Source organism: Narcine bancroftii, chromosome 1 (assembly GCF_036971445.1).
Source record: "Narcine bancroftii isolate sNarBan1 chromosome 1, sNarBan1.hap1, whole genome shotgun sequence".
In the NCBI taxonomy this organism is placed as follows: Eukaryota; Metazoa; Chordata; class Chondrichthyes; order Torpediniformes; family Narcinidae; genus Narcine; species Narcine bancroftii.
This window is the reverse complement of record NC_091469.1, coordinates 122941074-122964371: the sequence shown is the minus strand read 5'-3', so window position 1 is coordinate 122964371 and position 23298 is coordinate 122941074. Positions and strand designations below refer to the sequence as shown.

The following is a 23298-nucleotide window of genomic DNA, read 5'->3' as shown; positions in this document are numbered from 1 at the left end:
CCTTATGACACTTCAGAATAGGATAGCGATTGATATGGTCCTGGCAGAGAAAGGTGGAGTGTGTGCTATGTTTGGAGATCTATGCTGCACTTCTATCTCTAATAACACAGGGCCAGATGGATCACTCACTAAGGGGTTAACGAAACTTAGGGCTTTGGCGAAAGAATTAAAAGCCCAGTCTGGAGTCTCCAATCCTGTTTTATCCTGGTTACAGGGAGTGTTTGGGAGATGGAGCACATTGTTAGGACAACTTTTGCTGGGTTTGTTCATTTCTGTATCAATTTTTATCACTTGTGGCTGTTGTTGTATTCCATGCATTCGAACGCTGGTCACGAGGACCATAGAGAAAGCCTTTGCTGACCGTGATGAACTGCCTCCGAAATATCAAGCTGTGCAGGCTGTGGAGCAAGACTATCTCACATTACAGGAGGCGGAGAAAGTTGCTGAGATCGATCTGGAGTCTGAAGGGGAATGTGATGGAAAGGAGGGATTGTGAATTAGATTGTTACACATATAATTTTAACCTTGCTTGTAACCTAAATATTATAACATTGATTGTAACACAAACATTATTAATCAGATTGTAGAACAAGTATTATGAATTAGATTGTAGACCATATGTTAACTTGGGAATTTACTAATGTACGGGGGGTTAGCTAGTTTTTTGCTTGGGGGCAAATGGGATGAAACTTGTAAACGGGCAATGGGATCGGGGTGACGGATGGGGGGTGTACGCAAAGGAGGGTTGGGGGAGCCCTCGCCCACCAGCCGAACTACCCTGTGAACAGAACCCGTATAGAGCTTGGCAATAATAGGCGAACTAATGTAACGCGGTGGTAGCATAGTCAGGGCGAGATTGTCCTCTAAAGAGGACAAAGGAGGGATTGTAAGGTAAAACATCATGAGATGGGAATGTGTAGGGAGTTACCCTGTACAGGGCAGTAACAAGAAGGGGAGGTGTCCTTGTACTCCTGTTAGGTAAAACATCATGAGATGGGACCGGAGAAGGAGTCACCCAGTACTAAGGAGTAACAGAATGCATCCTTGTACTTACAAGATAAGAGAGACATTGATGGATTGAGAGGCAGGAAGCAAGCAGGGAAAGGATAGCAACAGTTCTAGTCATTGGACAAGTAATGATATGATGATGTTCTAAGCACATATCCAAGGGTATAAAAAATCACCATTTTGCTGATAACGGCAGAATGCATTCTCCGACTAACTTTGTTAGTCGCAAGTGTTACAATCCGGTAATAAAGAACAAAGAACCCTGATTTCGACTCAGCCTGGTGTTTGTCTCACTCATTCATGAACAAAGCAGACCTAACACTCTTCACAATAATAAACTGCACCACGAGATGGCCGGAAGCCATTCCATTCAAAGACACCTCAACTGATTCCTACACCAGGGCGCTGCTCACACAATGGATCGCGAGGTTTGTGGTTCCAGCCCACATAACTAACGACAGAGGAACACAGTTTATGTCAGCACTGTGGACACAGCTCGCAAAGCTCCTGGGAATCAAGCTGCACCACACCATTGCCTATCGTCCACAGTCCAACAGACTCATCGAGCATTTCCACCACCAAATGAAATCAGCCCTCATGGCCCATTTAAATGGCCCCAAATTGGCGGATGAGCTCACCTGGTCCTACTGGGCATCAGAATGGCACCTAAAGAGGATTTACAGACATCCTCAGCGGAATTGGTGTACGGCGCCTCGCTAACCCTGCCAGGCAAATTTTTCCCACCGTTCCAAGGGGAAAGCATCGTTACAGGACCAATGGGACAGGTTAGTCTCATTTGCACCCGCTACCTCACACCATGGACTCCAGCCTGCGTCCATCCTCAAAGACATATCAATCATAGACTTTGTACAGTAAAACCTCGTTAGAACGCAGTAGTTGGGGTCCAAGATTTCATACCGCGTTACAGCCAAGTCGCGGAACAGATGCATATGTGTCAGTGTCCACGGATAATCAAACCCAAATATTATCAGTTTTCGAAGGAACGGCTGTCTATAACTAACAATTTCAACGAAAGAAAGCAAGTGCATTCATATAATATTGGGATTCTGAATTTTAATCAACTTATTTGCAAAGTTTGGGGTCCACAGACACCCGCGCTATAAGTGATTCCATGGATTAATGAATAGTGTTCTAACAAGGTTTTTCTGTATTTGTCCGCTGTGGACCGCATTCCGCTCCCCTCCAACGACCTTACAAGGTCCTGTGCAACTCAGGCAAAACTTTCACACTGGATATTGGGGGTAAGGACATAGCAGACAGGCTGAAACCGGCACATCAAGACCTCAGCCGGCAGATCGTACCAGCACAGCCTAAATGACGGGGGCAACTGCCTAAAGGCACGTCCCCACAGCATTCAAGACTGTGGTTTGTGTCGCAGCACACATCGCGACGCAGGAGAACTGGCTCCATATTTATCACGGCTGTGGCTGCTCAAGCTGACGCCGCCGGAATTTGCTTCCCTCGTGGGCAGAGGGGGCCACGCACGTGCACAAGGGGGGGCCACGCACGTGCACAAGGGGGGGCCACGCACGTGCACAAGGGGGGGCCACGCACGTGCACAAGGGGGGGCCACGCACGTGCACAAGGGGGGGCCACGCACGTGCACAAGGGGGGGCCACGCACGTGCACAAGGGGGGGCCACGCACGTGCACAAGGGGGGGCCACGCACGTGCACAAGGGGGGGCCACGCACGTGCACAAGGGGGGGCCACGCACGTGCACAAGGGGGGGCCACGCGCGTGCACAAGGGGGGGCCACGCGCGTGCACAAGGGGGGGCCACGCGCGTGCACAAGGGGGGGCCACGCGCGTGCACAAGGGGGGGCCACGCACGTGCACAAGGGGGGGCCACGCACGTGCACAAGGGGGGGCCACGCACGTGCACAAGGGGGGGCCACGCACGTGCACAAGGGGGGGCCACGCACGTGCACAAGGGGGGGCCACGCACGTGCACAAGGGGGGGCCACGCACGTGCACAAGGGGGGGCCACGCACGTGCACAAGGGGGGGCCACGCACGTGCACAAGGGGGGGCCACGCACGTGCACAAGGGGGGGCCACGCACGTGCACAAGGGGGGGCCACGCACGTGCACAAGGGGGGGCCACGCACGTGCACAAGGGGGGGCCACGCACGTGCACAAGGGGGGGCCACGCACGTGCACAAGGGGGGGCCACGCACGTGCACAAGGGGGGGCCACGCACGTGCACAAGGGGGGGCCACGCACGTGCACAAGGGGGGGCCACGCACGTGCACAAGGGGGGGCCACGCACGTGCACAAGGGGGGGCCACGCACGTGCACAAGGGGGGGCCACGCACGTGCACAAGGGGGGGCCACGCACGTGCACAAGGGGGGGCCACGCACGTGCACAAGGGGGGGCCACGCACGTGCACAAGGGGGGGCCACGCACGTGCACAAGGGGGGGCCACGCACGTGCACAAGGGGGGGCCACGCACGTGCACAAGGGGGGGCCACGCACGTGCACAAGGGGGGGCCACGCACGTGCACAAGGGGGGGCCACGCACGTGCACAAGGGGGGGCCACGCACGTGCACAAGGGGGGGCCACGCACGTGCACAAGGGGGGGCCACGCACGTGCACAAGGGGGGGCCACGCACGTGCACAAGGGGGGGCCACGCACGTGCACAAGGGGGGGCCACGCACGTGCACAAGGGGGGGCCACGCACGTGCACAAGGGGGGGCCACGCACGTGCACAAGGGGGGGCCACGCACGTGCACAAGGGGGGGCCACGCACGTGCACAAGGGGGGGCCACGCACGTGCTCAAGGGGGGGCCACGCACGTGCACAAGGGGGGCCACGCACGTGCACAAGGGGGGCCACGCACGTGCACAAGGGGGGCCACGCACGTGCACAAGGGGGGCCACGCACGTGCACTCAGCTGTGTCGTTACATCACCACCAACGCAGTGGCGGGACTTGACGGCCACCTTATAAGGTGCAGTGCAGGCTTTTCAAATAAAACCATTGGAAGCTAAACTGACTCACAGTGTGTAAGTCTCATTCTTTCACTTCCCCTTCGGAGAAGTACTAATGTACCTTTGTAGTGGTAGCTCACACTCCTTATTCTGAACAAGTGTACATTTTGAGAAATTTCTAAATTTTCTCCATTGTTTCACTGTAGATTTATAATTCTGTACTTACATATGAATTGAAGCAGGAGCATCATCTCTTTTGAAAATGCCATCACTTCCAATTTCTTGTCTGCGCTTTGCAGCTCGGTCCTTGTACTTTGAGTTCTTCAAGGTTTCACCTCTTTCGTATGCACTATTCTAAGTAAAACATGGCAAATACATTTGTGGAGCATAACTGAATAATTGAAAATATAACAATTCAGAGAGAAATGGTATTGAAGACACTAATATATAAAGCAGTTACAGGTTTTAAATCCATACATTACAGATGCAGCCCTAACTATAACCATATCCATGCTGGCCATCATCCTGATCTAAACTAATCCCACGTCTCCTTTCATTCCATATCCTCTATGCCTTGCTTTTTCAAGAACCTGCCTGTATGTGTCTTCAATTTTATTACTGTTCCTGCTTCCTCCTCCACCAGCTCTGGTGACTTAAGTCTAGAATGCAATTGCCTTTGCAAAAGATGTACCTCTTGGATCCCTTTAAAATCCTCTGATTTTAGACACCCTTTGGAAACAGACCTATGCCTCTCATCATCTTTGTCACCCCTTGGCCTCATTTGCTCCAGGGAAAACCAGATGAATCTATCAGGTGTCTCCTTCAACACAAGCACTAATCTAGGCAAGATCATTATGAATCTTTTCTGCACCCATTACATCTTAATTATATTTAAGAAAATAAACTACTGGTACATTATATGTATTTTTAAGTGTCAATAGTCACAGACATCCATGTTTATTTGAAGACAATAATTGGACTCCCATGCAAATCCAGAATAAGGGGAGTATTCAGATTGAGCACAAATCTTCGGTAAGGAGAAAACTGAACTGGTAGACTTAGTAATTTAAAAAAAAACAATTGGTGGGAAATAAGTGGGAAAAAGACAGGCAAGAGATGATGGGTGTTAATATGCAAGAGGGGAGGGACAAATAAGAGGGAAGGGGAAGAAAGGACAAGGAAGTTAGAGAGAGTTTGATAGGAGCCAGTAAATGTGAGTGGAAGATTATCGGTCTGTGGAAAACTGGCTACGTGATTTCACTGTGAATAGTGAATTGAACCATCACTAATATCAGAACACTGGAATATTCCTTGGAATGCTACTTGGAAGAGTAAACTGCCCAGATCATTAAAACCTAGATCACGGGCACAAGGGGTAAATCTATGCCAATGAAACATTAGCCTTTATCTGGTCTGGGATGTGAGCCAGTGTTGTGCTGGTCATATTTCATCTTTTTTGAGAGAGCTAGAGAGCGAGAGAGGGAATGTGGGAAAAATGGTGCAGAATAAGAATTTTAACCAACTAGAATATAGAAATAATTTGACTAAACACACACCTGCAATCCATACTTGACCTGAATCTGTTTTAACTCATGACGTCGCAACTTATCTTTCTCCTGCTTGCTCAGCACAGGAATTGCTAAATAAAAATAACAGCAGTTTAATGAAAAGTTTGACTTACTTTGTCACTGCAAGTTTAAGGGAAAGTTTTTGTCATCGTCAGAAATAGAGTTAATAGATCTCAAAATTTAGAGGCTTTTAATTCCACATACCATTAACCATACTGTTACTATCTGTACTTTCACTGATCTTCTAAGAACAGGAACTTTAATATACAAATTAAGTTCTATTCACATGCAATTTAAATCTCCATAAATAAGTTAAATATAAAGCATTTAATTTTATCTGATATCAATAGTTAAATCCTATTAAGTCTAAGGTGTATTGGGCTAGTCCAGATCACTTCACAAATTTGGCCTTCACCTTCCAGTTCTCTGGCTATTTGCTTCCGTCCTCAGCTTGTACAATGAGCGATTTTAACCCATGACATCCATATTTTATACAGTACAACTCCGATTATCCAAAATCGGATTCTCCGAAGTCCTCATTTATCTGAAATTTATCTGAAACAAATCAGAAATCCTCACTTATCCCAAAATTTTTCAGAGACGAACTGACTGGTGATCTCGGGCTCCCGGCATGAATGGGAACCTCTGTGGGGAGGTGTCTGTGATCGGCAGCAGCCGACTTTTTTTTTGGTGAGAATTAAACATTATTTCAATCCTTAAAATGTCTTCTCTTGTTGTTTGTTTGTTGTTTAAACATTGTTACAAGTGATTTGCTGTTGCTACTGGGCTGTTTTTTAAAAATTACCATTTCTCCAAAAAAAATTTATCCGACAAAGAGTTGTGCTGTATCATTTGGAGTAGGGTGGCAGGATCAAGTCAAAATTGCACTGTACCTTAATTTTTTTTTCCCCCCCAAACATCTGCAATCATCAAGGAAAGATATCTATAGAACCACATCAACAATCATCATAGGTATACATGCAAATATTTTGAAGCCAACTTAAAAAATTCAACCCATGGAGGCAAATAAGAGTTTGATTTTCTTAAAGAGCAGTATTTTTCAAGGAAAAGGGGACTATTCAAGAGTCAAAGCAGTACTAGGATAGTATGGCAATTTTGATGTTGAAATTAAAAACCTGTCGATCTACAGGTTATATAAATTTAGAATGATGAAGCTCAAAGAGCTAAAAGTTAAGCTAATGAAATCGTACAAAACTAAACTTATCCACCCATAATATTTACCAATTCAGATTAAATCATATGCCACAGTTAGGGCAATATCACCTCAGATATGGCAGAGTCCTGGAAAAAAATCTAATGAAACTGTTGAAATGCTATTTATAATTCAACCTAAAATCACTCAAGTTATTCCACAGTGACAAAGTTTTTATAAAACAAAGTTAAACTTTTATTTGCTTACTCTAAGTATTCATCTTTATTCTAATCCTGAAATGCCACCCACTGGCATTTTTAGGCAACTACAAAATTGTACATGTTCCAGTATTGCTTCCTAGGGATAGTGCCTTTATCAAGTCACATATGAATTTTTGAAAATAGGCAATAATATAGTATTGAGGTATCTATGAAAAGAATCTATGTTATTTTAACCTTGTGAAATCTGACAATCTTTTCAACACAATGACGAAGGAGTGATGTTATGGAAATAAATGTTTATGCAATGGAAGGATTGATTATTTTGACTGGAGTGCAGACTGTCTTTTTAATGGATTGACAAATACCCCATGCAAGATTCAAGGTGGAAAAATAATTTTAATGGAAAAACTCACACTTGTACTATATTAGTCAGAGAGCATAATTACTCCTGGATCACATTAGTTTTGTTTAAGATCTGAGAGCACATATTACCAATCCTTACCTTTTCTAACAAAACATTTTCCCCTCATGGTCTCTAGTGATTTTATAAATCTCTACTAGGAATAATCTTGTTTAGAAGTAATTGATCAAAACCAGCATTTATATACAAATCAGAACAAACTGCCAATTTTAATTATTTCCATATTCCCCAAACCTCGTCACTGAAATAACTAATATTTTGAACTATCAATATCAAGGATTGACCTGTTAAAGGTCCCAAACAGTCCTTCCAAGGGAAGAACACTTCACCAGGAGAATCTGTAAAGGTAATTTACTGCATCCATCCAGTAATGACCCCTACAGATTCCCAGGGAGTAAAAGCACACAGTAAGCTGAAGGAACTCAGCCTGTCTCACAGTGTCCATAGGAGGTAAAGATATATTACCAATCAATTGCTTTTACTACAATCACAGCATCTGCAGACTTTTGTGCTTCACTTTACATCAGGGAGACTGGACACACATTGGGAGATCCCTTCACTCTGTTCTCTGCAATAACAAGGACTTCCCAATGGCCAGCCTCTAATTCCACACCCCACTACCATACTGACACATCTGTCCAAGGCCTCATGTGCTGCCAGGTTGAAGACATTGATAAACTGGAACAACATCTTGTATTCTTCCTTGGCAGACTCCAACCAGAAGGCACCAATATCAAACTCCAATTTCTGTTAACCATCTTCCCTGTTCTCTAACTTTCCATCATCCCTGACTCCCTGCAGCTTTCTAGACCATTCCCTTCCTTCTCCTGTCAGAAAACCATCCTTCTCAGCCAGCCCTCTACCTCTCCCCCATCACCCCTCTCAGCTGTTTTCTCTTCTTCTCCCTCTCACTTATATCCATCTATCACCTTCTAGCCTGTTTTCCTCTCCCTTCTCTCCTCCCTCCCACCATCTTACTCAGGAGTCTGTCTAATTTTCAGTACTTCTGAAGAAGGGCTCAGGCCCAAAAAAACACTTAAAAGCCAATACAATGAAAGCTTGACAATTTCTGTTGGAACAGTTTTCCCCATTAAAGTAAACAATGACAATCCCAATAGTTTGGCTGCATTACTTGTAGCTATGAACTCAATTTTTTTTTACTACAATTGGTTGTAGCAAGCAGAGGTGGCACGAACTATGGCTTATCTCCTTGATTGTTCTATTGATTACACAAGATAAATATGTCTGAAATTTTCTGAAATACTAATTCTTGTTGGACTACTAATGTAAATGGACTATTCTGACAGTTCAATTAACAAGTTAATCACAAATTTGAGTAACAGTACAAGATTAGTTCCAAAACTAAATAGCACAACAGCGACCATTCGCAAAGCAGTAAAATATACAAGTTTACTACATTCAGTTACCTGTAGATTCTTCTTTCTTGTTATGCCGCAGGTGAGCTAGAACCTGGCCTGGTTCACAACCATTACATGTATCAGTTCCAGGATGGATATGGAAAGATAATACTGTTTCCCCAAATTTCACTTCATCGCCATGTTCCAATATATACGGATCACTTTCATTGTTTACCTAAAATTTTTTTTAAAATACAGGTGTTTAAGAAGAAAGACTTTGAGGGAATATGTACCAATCACAGGCAAGTGGGAACAGTTCAGAAAGGCAAGCATGGATGAGTTGAGCCAAAGGACCCGTCGCTGTTCCGACACTAAATTGAGAAGCAACAAAATTTAATTACATTGCATTAATTTAATCAATTTATAATTGCTGAGTTGCAGAATTCCAAAGTACAAGTTTTTTAAAACAATGTAGCAATTTGAAATAAAGTAAATTAATATTAAACAGAATCTACTTAAAACATATGATACTTGCCTTATTTCCAGATCAGAAATAACCCATGATGTCAGACAATACAAGAGTGAAACAAGTCACTTTAGAATCATAGAGCATTACAGCAAAGAAGCTGGCCCTTTGGCCCATCTAGTCCCTGTAAAACTATTTTTTCCCGCTTACTCCAATCGATCTGGACTGAGAGCAGCCATCCATATCCCTCCCATAAGTGAACTTGTTCAAATTTCTCTTAAATGTTGAAATCAAACCACATCTGCCACTTTTGCCAGCAACTCTTCCACACTCTCACCATCCACTGAGTAAAGCAGGACCCCCAGTATTCCCCTTAAACGTATCACCTTTCACCCCTAACACATTTCCTCTAGTTCTTGGTTGCCGGTACAATATCTTGCAATCTGATTGAAATAACATTCTTACTGTAAGGATCCTGTTTCCATTGACAACAGTTCCATTCTGGCTCCCCTTGTCCACCAGCATGTACTCCTGTAACTCTTGATCAAAATACACTTCGGCATGGAACTAAAGATGAAAATAGAAAAATAAATCAACAATACTAGATGCTTTAAAATGCATTGAACAACCACTTTGCAATGACATTTCATGTAGATGAGAAGAAAATCAAATTGGAGACAAGGTGAAGCTCAAGGAAAATGGGGACAAAAACTTAGATATGAATTCTGTATGCCACCTTACATAGAATAACAGCAACAAAGGCAACTATAGAAGCAAATTACACCAAATCAAAAATTTTAAAAAATTGTAAAAATGGCAATGTCAAGAGAAAGTTAAAACTTCAGATGATAAACTTTCATCATAACTGGGCCAGACTTCAATTATATGAAGTCTAATTAAAATGTAATTGAGCTGAAATGGATTCATTTATTTTGCTACACATTGTCTGATTTGACCATTTACAATACAAAGCAGAAATTTTGTATTTATTTAATATTTTTAACAGGTTTTTCCTCAAGAGTGCTGACAAAAAAAAAATTATTGTTTACATAAAAGGTATCAAGAGCAGATCCACAAATGATTAGTCAAATAGGTAGAGTAAAGAAGGTAGCGAGCTGCAAAAATGAGGCAGGGAGTTTCTCAGTTTTGTTTTCTGGCACCTAATGGGATAAGTGCATAAAGTGGGGAACTGAAACAGTCGATGCTTAAAAGGCTAAAATTGGAAAATACATGTAGGACCACCTTGAAGAGATGAGATACAGACAGGAGCAAGGCCATGGAGGATCCGTAAATAAAGATAAGATTCTGGAAAAAAAATCAAGCCATTGCCTAATGGAGAGCCAGTGAGCACCTTCGCTCCATTCGCAACAGTGACAGAGACTTCCCAATAGACAACCATTTTAGTTCTGTGCCACACTCCCATGACTATCCATGGCCTTGTGTACTATCCCACCAAGACCACCCACAAATTGGAGGAATAACACCTAAATTCACATCTGGACACTCTCCAGCCAGATGACATTAAATCGACTTTTCCAGTTTATGTAGCGCTCATGTTCTCGAGTGCCTAACATCCTCAACAATAGCCTAATCTTCCTTGCCTCACTGAACTTGGAAACGTCCACTGAAAACAAGTCTTCATAATTTTTGTACCAAGTTTTAAAAGTGCATGACTGAGTCATAATTAAACTCAGTGATAGAGTTCATTAGTGCATCTTCAGAATTTGTTTTAACTGCAGGCTCACCTCCTCAATAATTGAAGCTCCAATGGACATTTTTGTTGCCAGCCGGTCCATTAGCTTTGCTTATATCAGTTCAAAGCTCTTGCTGTTGTTTGAGGACAGCCTTGAGCAGTTACATTGTTACATTTTTCTTCAGTTATCCAAGATCCTCATTGTCAAAATATGTTGCAACTGTGCCCAAAATGTGAGGAATCTAACTACCACTTTGAGTTTACTCAGAGTATTAACAACAGACAGTGTCACCAAACCACACCAGAACTCTCTACTTTTTTTTTTACACAAGAAATGGAGAGCTATTTATAGAAATTCACAAGCTTGACTTCAAGGCACAAGACAGTCTCGTGAGCCATTCGGTTGGTTGATGGTGTTCTTTGCAGAGATTCGCAAACACAAGATCACGCACCACCAGATTCAAGGACAGGGTTTCTCCTGCTATAATCAAACTCCTGAATGAATTTCACATTTGTAACATAATGTTACCTTTGCTCGTCAATCACTGACCTCTCTGTAACTCTGCCCTCCGTATTGTATTTTATCTGCTACTTAAGAGGTTGATCATGGCTCCCTTCAATTATAGCCTCCCATCCATCCTCTACCCACTCCAATTCACATGCCACCAAAACAGGTCCTGGCCTGGCCTGGAATCCTGGATAACGTGGACACCAATGTCAAACTACATTTCTGGCTTTAACACAATGATAAACTAATTCCCAAGCTACGTGACATAAATCTCAGCAACCCTCTATCCCACAGGCCACAAAATGTGAGACTTATTGACAGCATCTGGTCCACAATCATCCTCAATAGCAGAGCCCTGTAAGGCTAGGTACTCAGCTACCTAAAATACTCATTCCACACCCATGATTGCTCAGTCAAACATGACTCTAACCTCATCTATAAACTTGTGCAGTACACCAATGTTGTAGGTATGATCTCCAAATGTGTACAAAAGGGTGTTGGAGGAATAAGTAGCTTGATGCCAGAACAGAAAGGCCAAGAAGCTAACTGTCAACCAGGAAGAGGGGTGAAGCTCACATCTAATCTGCATCAACAGAGATGAAGTGGAGATAGCTGACAGCTTTAGGTCCTTAGGGGTTAAATATCTTTAGTGACTTGTCTTGGTCCCACATCAATACAATAGCCAAAAAAAGCACATTAGCGCCTCTACTTTGTCGGAAGCCTGAAGAAATTTGGAAAGTTATCTGCATCGCTTAACAATTTCTATAAATATACTATGCAAGTCAAATCACCTTTATTTGACCTTCAAGCCATGCTCGCACGGGAAAGACCAGATAGCATTTCTCCAGGACCATGGAGCATATTTACATAAATACAAGTTTATTAAAATATATTGTAAGAGTCCCCAGTACCAAGGTACTCTTATGCACATATTTTCTGGGAATTCAGGAGTCTGATGGACTGGTGGAAAAAAACTGTTGCCCAATCTGAATGTATGGGCCCTCGTGCTGCAGCACCTCCTGTCAGATGGCAGAAAGGTGAACAGTTTACTTGAGGGGTGTGTGGAGTTCTTCACAATGCTCATTGCCTTTTGCTGGCATCAAGTGTAGATGTCCTTCATGGTAGGAAGAGAGCCCCAATGATCTTTTCTGCTGACTTCACTATCTTCTGCAGGGACGTGGTCTGAGGAGGTACAGCTACCAAACCAGGTAGTAATGCAGTTGCACAGGATGCTCTCAATACATCCTCTGTAGAATGTAATGAGGATGGAGGATGGGAGATTAATTTTCCTCAGCCTTCGCATGAAGTAGAGGCACTGCTGGGCTTTCTTGGTTATAGAGCTGATGTTAAAGGACCAGGTGAGATTCTCCAAATAGTGCACCCCAAGGAACTTGATACTCTTGACAACCTCAATGGTTGATATGTTATTAAAATTGCGACTTGTCTTGTCTGATTAATTTAAAAGGGTGTGGGAGCAGGAGGTCCAAAAGTCTTCTCCTGCAGAGATGTGGAAAAAGATTCTTAAACTAGTTAATACCACATCAACGTAGTATTCAATTTAAGGTAGTACATGGGGATGTCCAAGGACAAGCTTTCCTGTATTTTTTCTAATTTTAATCTAATCCATGACCGGTGTAATTCACAAATGGCTTAATTGACCCATATGTTTTGGCCCTGTCCGGTTCTGGAAAGATACCTTTGGAATTCTTTCAGCGATCCTTGCAACTGATTTACAACCAAATCCCTCAACAGCTCTTTTTGGAGTTTTAGGAGTAGATGTAGGTCGTTGTCTGGCTTTTACTAACCCTGATGGCTAGGAGAGCAATTTTCTTAAATGAAAGGACCCCAGTTTTCCTACTGTACTTCAATGGTTTTATTACAATATCACCTGTTTAAATTTAGAGAAAATTAGAAGTGCTACATTTGATGCCTTTGTTAAATTTGAAGAAACATGGCGCCCATACATACAATATTTTCGTATAATTTCTAACTTATTTTTCTGATTTACTGTCCCTTCCTGATTCCATTAAGTTTTTCTTTTGGGTTAGGACCAGGCTTCTTGTGTTTAATGAACACTAATAAGGTTTTTCCAGTTTGTTTTTCCTTTTAGATAAGTATAGGGGGTTTTACTATAAAATGATTTTTTTTTCCCTCTGATGGAGTATGGAGAGATGAAGACACAATAGTTATTTACTGATTGTTGTATACTGTTATTGTTTATATTGTGTCCTTATTCTCTCTGTGCATTGTCTATAGTATGTTTTATATTAAAAATCAATAAAAAGGTTAATAAAGAAGAATTATGTGTAAGGGAACATTTTGGGTCCAGTGATCATAATGCCATTTCATACAGTTAATTATGGAGAAAGATAGGTCTGGACCTCAGATTGAGATTCTAAATCGGAGAAAAGTTAATTTTGAGGAAATGAGAAAGGTTCTAGAATGTGTAGATTGGGATAAGTTGTTTTCTGCCAAGGATGTGCGAGGTGAGTGGACAACCTTCAAAGGTGAAATTTTGAGAGTACAGAGTTTGTATGTTCCTGTCAGGATTGAAGGCAAAGTTAGCAGGCATAGGAAACCTTGGTTTTTGAGGGATATTGGGTATCTGATTTAGAGGAAGAGAGGTATAGGCAACAAGGAGCAAAAAGGGTACTTGAGGAAGATTTTAAAAATGCAATAAAAACCTCAAGAAAGAAATCAGGAAGCCTAAAAGTGACATGAGGTCATTTTGACAGACAATGTGAAGAAACTATCCTTTTGCTCTTAATATACCTGTAGAAACCCTTAGGATTTTCCTTCACATTGTCCAAGGGTTTCTACAGGTATATTAAGAGCAAAAGGATAGTAATGGACAAAAATGGTCCCCTTGAAGATCAGATTGGTCGGCTTTATATGGAGCTAAAAAGAGATAGGGGAGATCTTAAATGATTTTTCCCCATCTGTATTCATTCAGGAAACTGGCACAGAGTTACTTAAAGAGGAGGAAGTGTTTGCTGTCTTAAAGCAAATAAGGGTAGATAAATCTCCAGCGCTTGACAAAATATTCCCTTGGTCCTTAAGGGAGGCTAGTGTAGAAATTGCAGGGGCTCTGGCAGAAATATTTTAAATATGGCATGCAGGATTGGAGGGTAGCTCACATTTGTTCTGTTTTTTTTTTAAATCTCCAAAAGTAACCTTGGAAACGATAGGCAGGTGAGTCGGACTTCAGTAGTAGGTAGCTTATTGGAAGGTGTCTTAAGAAATCGGATATACAAGTATTTGGATAGCCAGGGACTGACTATGGATCATTAACATGGTTTTGAGTGTGGTAGGTTGTGTTTAACCAATCTTAGGTTACCAGGAAAGTTGATGAAGGAAAGGCTGTGGATGTTGTCTACATGGACTTTAGTCAGGCCTGTGTCAAGGTTCCACATGGGAGGTTAGAAAGGAAGATTCAGACACTTTGTATTCATGGTGAAGTAGTGAACTGGATTTGACAATGGCTGGATGGGAGATGCTAAAGAGTAGTGGTGGTGATTGCTTCTCACACTGGAGGCCTCAGGGATTGATGCTGGGCCCATGGCTGTTTGTTATCTGTTATCAATAATATGGATGATAACGTGGTAAATTGGATCAGCAAGTTTACAGATGAGGCTAAGATTGGAGGCGTTGTTCAAAGCTTACAGAGGGATCTGCACCAGCTGGAAAAATGGACTGAAAAAAAAAGGCAAATTGAATTTAATGGAGACAAGTGTGTGGTATTGCATTTTGGAAGGACAAACCAAGAAAGGGCAGAGTAAAAGGCAGGGCACTGAGAAGTGTGGTAGAACATAGGGATCTGGGAATACAGATACACAATTCCATGAAAGTGGGAACACAGAGAAAATTGTAAGGAGAGTTTGTGGCATATTGGCCTTCAGAAATCAATTGAGTACAAAAGTTGGGATTTTATGGTAGTTAGACAAGACATTGGTGAGGCTAAAATTGGAGTATTGTGTGCAGGTTTGATCACCTAACTACAGAAAATATATCAATAAGATAGAAAGAGTGCAGAGAAGATTTACTCAAATGTTGCCCAGACTTCAGGAACTGAGTTACAGGGAAAGGTTAAACAGGTTAGGACTTTATTCCATGGATCAAAGAAGAATGAGGAGAGATTTGATAGAGGTATTTAAAATTATGATGGGTTAGACAAAGTAAATTTAGATAGGCTTTTTCCATTGAGGGTAGGTGAGATACAAACCAGAAGACATGGATTACTGTGAAAGGGGAAAATATTTAGGGGGAACTTCACACATAAAACGGTGGAAGTGTGGAACAAGCTGCCAGCTGAAGTGGTGAATGCAGGCTCAATTTTAACATTTAAGAAGAATTTGGACAGTTTCTTGGGTGGGAGAAGAATGGAGGGCTATGGACTGTATGCAGATTAGTGGGACTAGGCAGAAAAATGGCTCAGCATGAACGAGTAGGGTCGAAGGGCCCTGTTTCCATACTACAATGTTCTATAGGCCAAATACAGACTAATGAGACTGGCATAGATAGACAATGGTCAGCATGGACAACTTGGGCCGGAAGGCCTGTTTCAGTGCTGCAAAACTACGACTCTATAGAATTATCAGTAAACATTTAAGACATTAATACTATTCAAGATACAAATAACTGCAATTTTGAAATCTTACTCAATTGGTGGTTGCAATAACATTACATTTTACCACATTAAATTTAAATATCTCTGAAGTGATTCATCATGAGTGATAGTCATATAAATTCAATTTTAAATTATGATCACATAACCAACCTTACTAACTCCAAGTTCAGCTATTCTGATTGCATGGCCCAGATCTTTCTCTCTGTTAGATAAAAAGAATCATATACTTAAAGTAAAACACATTGCACAATATCTATTCCAAATCACTTACATGCTACATTCTCCACATTCATCTATTTCTATTTTCTGGTTTTATCAATAATATTTGGTTATTATTTAACATGCAAGATAATAAAAACATAAAAGTTAATCTCCACCTCTCACAGAAATGTCGAAATCATATTGAACTTCCCTGTGTCAGTGAAAGTAAAGAATGCATAGAATGTACAAGAAAAAATGTTCTAGAAAGTATATTAATAAACTATTATCTAGAAATTCTTTAATAACTTTACATTTTATAACCAAGAGTAAAATGTCTTCCCAAAATTCTACATTATTCATCATTTTTAAAACTTTATTGGTGAATACAAATTTATTAAATTTGAGTAATAATTAAAGGATAATCAATATTATGTGAGGTAAATCTAGGCAAGAGAATGGAACAACTGTTTCTTAACATTTACTTTGTCCTGGCCAGTATTATATGTACCAAACTTATTAATCAATTACAAAACCTAGCTTAGATTAGGCACCACTTTGCATGCACCTGCATCCTGTCCTCACCTGCTAACTGGTTGCAAACCTTCCATTCCACACATCGGTCCTTAGCTCCTCCATCGCCAGGGAGCAGCCAAACACAAGTATAAAGAACAGCACTTTATTCTCTCCCTGGAGAGTGGACAACTGAAATTCATGTGGACTGAACTCTCCAATTTCGTGAGCCTTTTCTCTCCTCGCCCAGCTAGGTTCTTTCATACATATCCTTCTTTCCAAACAACTCTCCCCCCACCCCACCCCCAACAAGACCCTGCTACCCAGTTTGTTTTCCTTTCCCCAACTCCCACATGCCTCTCCCCAATTTTATGGCCACTATTCCTCCCTATGAGATTCAACCAATCTCCTTTCAGTAGCTCTCTCTACCTTCCCTCCCTGCTCCATCTGCTTTTTATTCCTTTCTTTTGTCTGCTTCCACCTATCACACTCCTGCCTCTATCATGCATCTCCATCCCTCTTGCTCCCCTATATGGCTCAATCTCTGTCCATAATCTTTCTTCGGTTCACTTACCACAGATAGGCCTCTCCTCTGTAACACCACATTTCTTCCTTCTCCTTTCTCAGTCCTAAAGCAGGGTTTTGATCCAAAATGTTGACTGTTCAGTTTGCTCCATGGATACTATCTGACCTGCTGTTTATTTTCTTGCTGTAGTTTCCAACATCTATTGACTTCTGTGTTTCCACTTTTCTTTACTCAGCCAATAAAGATATTGGAATAAGAACAGGACTAATTGTGATACAGGTACCTTTAAAAGCCCTTTCTTGGTGAAGAACCCAAATTATTCACCTTTCCCTTTTTGGTTATGGTAAATTCCTCAAACGTATTTCTGCTAATATTTGACATTTCCTTCCTGGGAAAAAGATTGACCATCTAACCTATATCTATCAGGGTATTGTAAAGTCAATTAATTTCTACAATTCTTAAATGACAATCATCGTAACATTTCCTTTTCTCATCAGAAAAGAAATAGAGTAGGATAAAGTAGTTTGGCCAACAGACGATAAAGTTTTCAGAGATTGTTAGGCAACATATAGGATATCAGCTATTTATCTTATTGAGCACATATCAATGGCAAGCTACATAGAAAGAATAATGGTAATACAGAACATAGAACACTACAGCACAGTACAAGCCCTTAGTTCCTCAATGTTGTGCTGACCCAAATATTCCTTTTTTTAAAAAGTACTAAATCCTCCCTACCCTGTAATCCTCTATTTTTTTCTTCTGTGCCTGTCTAAGAGTCACTTAAATGCCCCTAATGTTTCAGCCTCCACCACCACCCCGGCAAGGCATTCCAGGCTTTCTTGTTATTCTTGCCCTGATAAAAAGGCACTGGCTATCCATCCTATCCATGCCTCACATAATCTTGTAGACATCTATCAAGTCTCCTCTCATCCTTCTACACTCCAAAGAGAAAAGTACCAGCTCTGCTAACCTTGCCTTATAAGAATTATTTTCCAATCCAGGTAACATCCTGGTAAATCTCCTCTGCACCCTCTCCAGAGTGTCCACATCCTTCTTATAATAAGGTGATCAGAACTGAACACAATACTTTAAGTGTGGTCTCACCAGAGATTTGTAGAGTTGCAACATGACCTCTCTGCTCTTGAACTCAATCCCCCTATTAATGAAGCCCAGCATCCTTTAGGCCTTCTTTAACTATCCCATCAACCAGTGCAGCAACCTTGAGGGATGTATGGATTTGGACTCCAAAGACCCTCTGTTCAGCCACCCACTTAACCAACGACCAATCCTATACTCAGCCTTCTGGTTTGTCCTTCCAAAATACATCACTTCACACTTATCTGGATTGAACTCCATTTGCCACTTCTCCACCCAACTCTGCATCCTATCTTTATCCTCTTGTTACCTTCAGCTCCACTCACAACTTTTCCAACATTGGAGATTCCAATAACCTACTAACCCATGGTATGAAAATTAAGAATGTTGGGTCACTGGGCCAACATTATCAGTCTCCCTTAAGCCCCAAGTATGTGGAATCAATTAAGTTTTATTGCACTGAGATCCCATTTTCTTCAAAGAACGAGCTTTTGTTTTTACATACTAAACATGGTTCCCACATTTGATGTTTAAGATGCTATCCTGAATTTTTAATTCAATTATCAAAGAAAGGAACAGAGGGAAATAACAAGCAGGCACTTCAATTCAAAAATGGTGGTGCAGCCAGAGCTGTTGAAATTGCAGCCTGTTAAAGGAGCTGACAGTAGTTTTATTTAAAATACTGAGATCATGGGGGTTTGGGCCTGAGATGGTAATGCCTATGATTGGCAGTAGCCATGAGGGTAAGTGGAGGACTGGCACAGGGCACCAGAAAACTGGAAGACCACCCACCCATCTGAGAAAGAGAAGCAGAGGAGATGACCCACGGGACAGAGACCACATTAGCAGACAAGAGGGAAGGACCCATACTGGCTGTTGGTGACTTGAGGCAAGGAACCCATGGAGGCGTGGGCTGCTGGATACTGCGGCCAAGAGTCTCTCGCCAAGCTGCTGACTGCTGGAGGTTGACTCGAAATTGGCTGAAGAGGTACCATGTATTGGAACTGGGATGCGAGAGTGTGCTGAGAGGTTCCTAATAGTAGCAGAAGTTTGGATCTGGAGCTCAGGTTGCTGATGGCTTAGACTGGACTCTGCGGAAGGGCTGGAGACAAATCCACAGACATTCGGTGGCTCTTGTGGGGGTGGGGGAAAGATGGGGGCTCTCTTTTGCATCTCTTTCTTGACTCTAAGAGGTGCTTCAGCCAATTTCTGCCAATGGCAAATCTGTCTGCCTTACAGCAAACAAGAGGCAGTTTTACATATGACACTTTTTATTATCTGACAATAAATTGAATTTTGAAATATATGCATACAATTAAGATTCCGATTTTTACAAGGTGAGAATGAGTTTAAAATTCAAATTCTAATCAAAAGGATCGATATCAATGCTCATAATTTTGATGAATAGTAATTACAATTACAAACAATGTGTATAATGTTCTACTTTATCACAAAACAGGCAAATTTAAGAAGACTACTTTCCACAAAAATTTCCCAAAACCCCACAAAACAGTATTTTGATCATTTTTAGTTACAAAAAAATTTTTTTTCCTATACCTTCCAATGGTGGCTGACTTGACTGCAGTGATAATGAATAGTGTACCAGGTTCCAGAACTGGTGATCGCACTACCATCACCCGTATACATGGAGGCCACAGATGATCTATGGTAAAAAGCTATATTGATTAGAAACTTTAAATATACACAGAAGTAGTATGGTTCACTGTTCTTATAGGTCTGTATTAATTGACTACAAATGATCACCAGATTGTAAGCTTTTTAAAAACATATCAACCAGCAATCATCAAGAATTTAGACTACGAGTCTGGTGCCAGATAAAAAACATGACTAAATATTCTGCTGGGGAATGGTGGGTTGGGTGATATGAAAGAGAGTACGGGGTGATTACACTTTGTTATTATTGTTCCCTCCAAGCTGTGTGCATGCATATGTGTCTTACAGCCAGGATACAAAGGAAATTAATGTGCGCACAAACTGAACAAAATGCTTCAAAGTATAGAATAAAATCTTAACTAAATACATTACTTTGTAGAATGCAATCATACTATATGTATTATATTAAAACATGCTAATACAGCTTTATTAGCCATGAGAGATAGGCTGTGCCATAATTATCTTGAAACAATTTCAAGTTTACATTTGTACAAGCGTTCAGTGTGCACATACATTTGTCACGGAAAAACTATTTGCACAAGATTTTTGCACACACGGACTACTAAAAATTAGAGGGAACATTGCTTGTCATGTGCTCGCTCCAATAACAGAGAGGACATTGTAGGAAGCACCAGAAGGCATGGATACAAACCTATTGTCCAATTTGGAGTGTTGAAAAGCCAGGGTCATGCTGAAAGATAGTTTTATATTACGAAGATGGCAGCATCTAGTCACTGAGCCAGATTTGAAAGTTAATTGTGTTTTACCTTACTCACCAATGACAATATCCATCATCAAAAAATGAAGCCATCTGAACTTGTTCAACTTGGATAAATGAACATTTTATACATTTCCTGTCTTTATTTCAGATTTCCAGCATCTATAAAATTTCCCTTTTGTAAATTCAGGTACTGAATTCTTTACAACAGAAAATAGAGTCTACTAAGAAGCTTCAGATGAGGCAAGTCAGGGAGAGAAAGCACAGAGGAATATAAAAAAACTGCAAAATACACAGTTGTAGGGAACATCAAGAAGTTCAGTGATGCTGGTGGAAGGGGAAAAATTAAGCCAATACAACTAGAAGATTAAGAGGCCAGTTCAAAGCAAGTTATTTGAATATGATGAATTCAATAATTTGTGCCCAAATGTCAAATGCTGTGTACTGCTTCTAAAGCTTCAGCTGCACCTCATAACATAGGGCAAGAGGCCAGTTTGTTAGGTCAGAGTGAAAGTAGAGAATTTTAAATGGCAGGAAGATTAATGATTGGTCCTATGGGCTGCCCTCAGAGTCGTACAGCATAGATCAAGGCTCTTCAACCCAACTCACCTATTCCATTCTGTTTGCCTTCATAAGGTAATCCTATTTGCCTGCATTTGGTCGATATCCCTCTAAACATTTCCTATATATGTACCTGGATATGTCATACTTTAATATCCTAATTGTACTCATCTTTACCTCTCATTTCAGCAACTCATCCAGATACCCACCATCCTCTGTGGGTTATGATCACTTAAGATCACTTAAATATTTCCCTTCTCAGGTAAATCTTTTTTCGAGAGGACATAAATTTAAGATATGTCCTTCATGATTTTTAAAAAATATATATCCATAAGATTGCACCTCCCTCTGCACTCCAGGAATAAAAGTCCCAGCCTATCCAGTCTCTCCTTGTATGACATATCCTCCATACCTGGCAACATCAACCTGAATCTCGTTTGCACCCTTTCCAGCTCAACAATATTTTTCCGACACACAGGTGGCAAAACAGCACAATACTCCAAGTGTGGTTTCACCAACATCTTGTAACATAACACACAACTTTTGTACTCCATGTTCTGCCCTATTTGCCGAACATCACCTTTGCCACTTTATCCATCTTTATCACCTCCTTCAGGGAACTATATACTTGTTCCCTTGGGTCTCTCTGTTCTACAACACTCTCCAATCAAATTCATGAGGCACAATTTTCCATGCACAAAGCCATGTTGACTATTCCTAGTCAGTTTTTGCTTTTCCAAATGCAGGTAGATTGTCTCTGAGAATCCCTTCCAGTACAGAGGTTTGACTCACCAGCATGTAGTTCCCTGGCTTGTCCTTGCAGCCATTTCTTAAATAAAGGCACAAAATTCATCATCCTCCAGTCTCTTGGTACCTTGCGCCTCTAGCTTTCCAAATGACCTGGTGTAGTGAGTCGAGGTGCCGCGCAAGTAGACGGGCCAAATCGCTGCAACATGCCACCGGTCCAAGATCGTGCAGCCTCCCCTTCACTGCTGAAAAGGAGCCTGTGCCCTAGCGCCACATGCGGGCTAAGGAGTGTGGCTCCTAAGCATTATGATATCACTTCTGGAAGCCAGAGGGTACGTCACCAAAAGTGGGCAGGCCCACGCGGAGACACGGCGAATTCAAACCACTAAGTGGTTTTTTGGTTCACCCTCACATTGTGTGGACATCTCTTTATTCGGTAGCACTACTATAGCAGCAGTTGCTACAGTGGTGACCTTGACGGTTTCTAACATTTTGGAACCAGCATCGATGACACAAAAATGCAGCAACTGGCTGAATCCACAGTCGAGGCGCCCACGACCAACGCCATGGACGTACATCTCCCGCTGTTCTGGGCCAGCCAGCCCAGGAACTGGCTACAGCTGGCTGAGTCAGTTCCACATCAGGGGAATCGTTTCAGAGGACAGCAAGTACTGGTACATCATGAGTGCCCTCGACGCCGCCACAGCTGCCCAAGTAAGCTCCTTTGTAGAAAACCCACTGATGGAGAACAAGTACGAACAGTTCCTCCTCGACACCCTAGAGCTCAGCTGGCATGAACGTGCCATCAAAATCCTCAACATGCAGGGCTTTGGCAACAGAAACTGCTCCAAGCTAATGCACAAGATGGTGGCCTTGGCAGACAGGCACGCAGACTGTTTCCTGTTCGAGGCCCTATTCCTCTCGAAAATACCAGTACACGTATCCTTGGCAGTTTCGGTCATTGATTTCAGCACCCTGCACCTCATAGCCAAGGAGGCAAAGCAGGCTGTTCCGCACACCACAGCAGAGCTCCCTCCACGTGCAACTAGTCTACATGATCGGCACTGCCACCCCATCTAGTCCACCAGAAACACCAGCAATACCTGCGGCACAGCGGCAACGCGAAGGGCACACAGAACAGAAAGTACTGTTTCTACCACTGATGATGGGGCAGGAACGCCTGGCAGTACAACCCCTGTGCTCATACCCCACCGCCAAAACTAACACGGCGATGGGAAATGGGCAGGCAGGCCACTGATAGTGGCCTCGGCGGTTGGCATACATAAAGG

The 23298-nt window shown here is 42.2% G+C and overlaps 1 protein-coding gene across 3 annotated transcripts in view; it reads right to left on the bottom strand.

The window, feature by feature from the left end:
- The window catches only part of aggf1 (angiogenic factor with G patch and FHA domains 1), a 130295-nt gene that overhangs the window by 61361 nt on the left and 45636 nt on the right, over positions 1-23298 (bottom strand). For all 3 annotated transcript variants that reach the window (XM_069937954.1, XM_069937945.1, XM_069937964.1), the window contains 6 exons: positions 19867-19972; positions 16125-16176; positions 9612-9713; positions 8750-8915; positions 5516-5598; positions 4186-4313 (listed from right to left, as the gene is read on the bottom strand). In XM_069937954.1, the coding sequence (XP_069794055.1) occupies positions 4186-4313; positions 5516-5598; positions 8750-8915; positions 9612-9713; positions 16125-16176; positions 19867-19972 (637 nt within the window). The remainder of the gene's footprint in view (positions 1-4185; positions 4314-5515; positions 5599-8749; positions 8916-9611; positions 9714-16124; positions 16177-19866; positions 19973-23298) is intronic.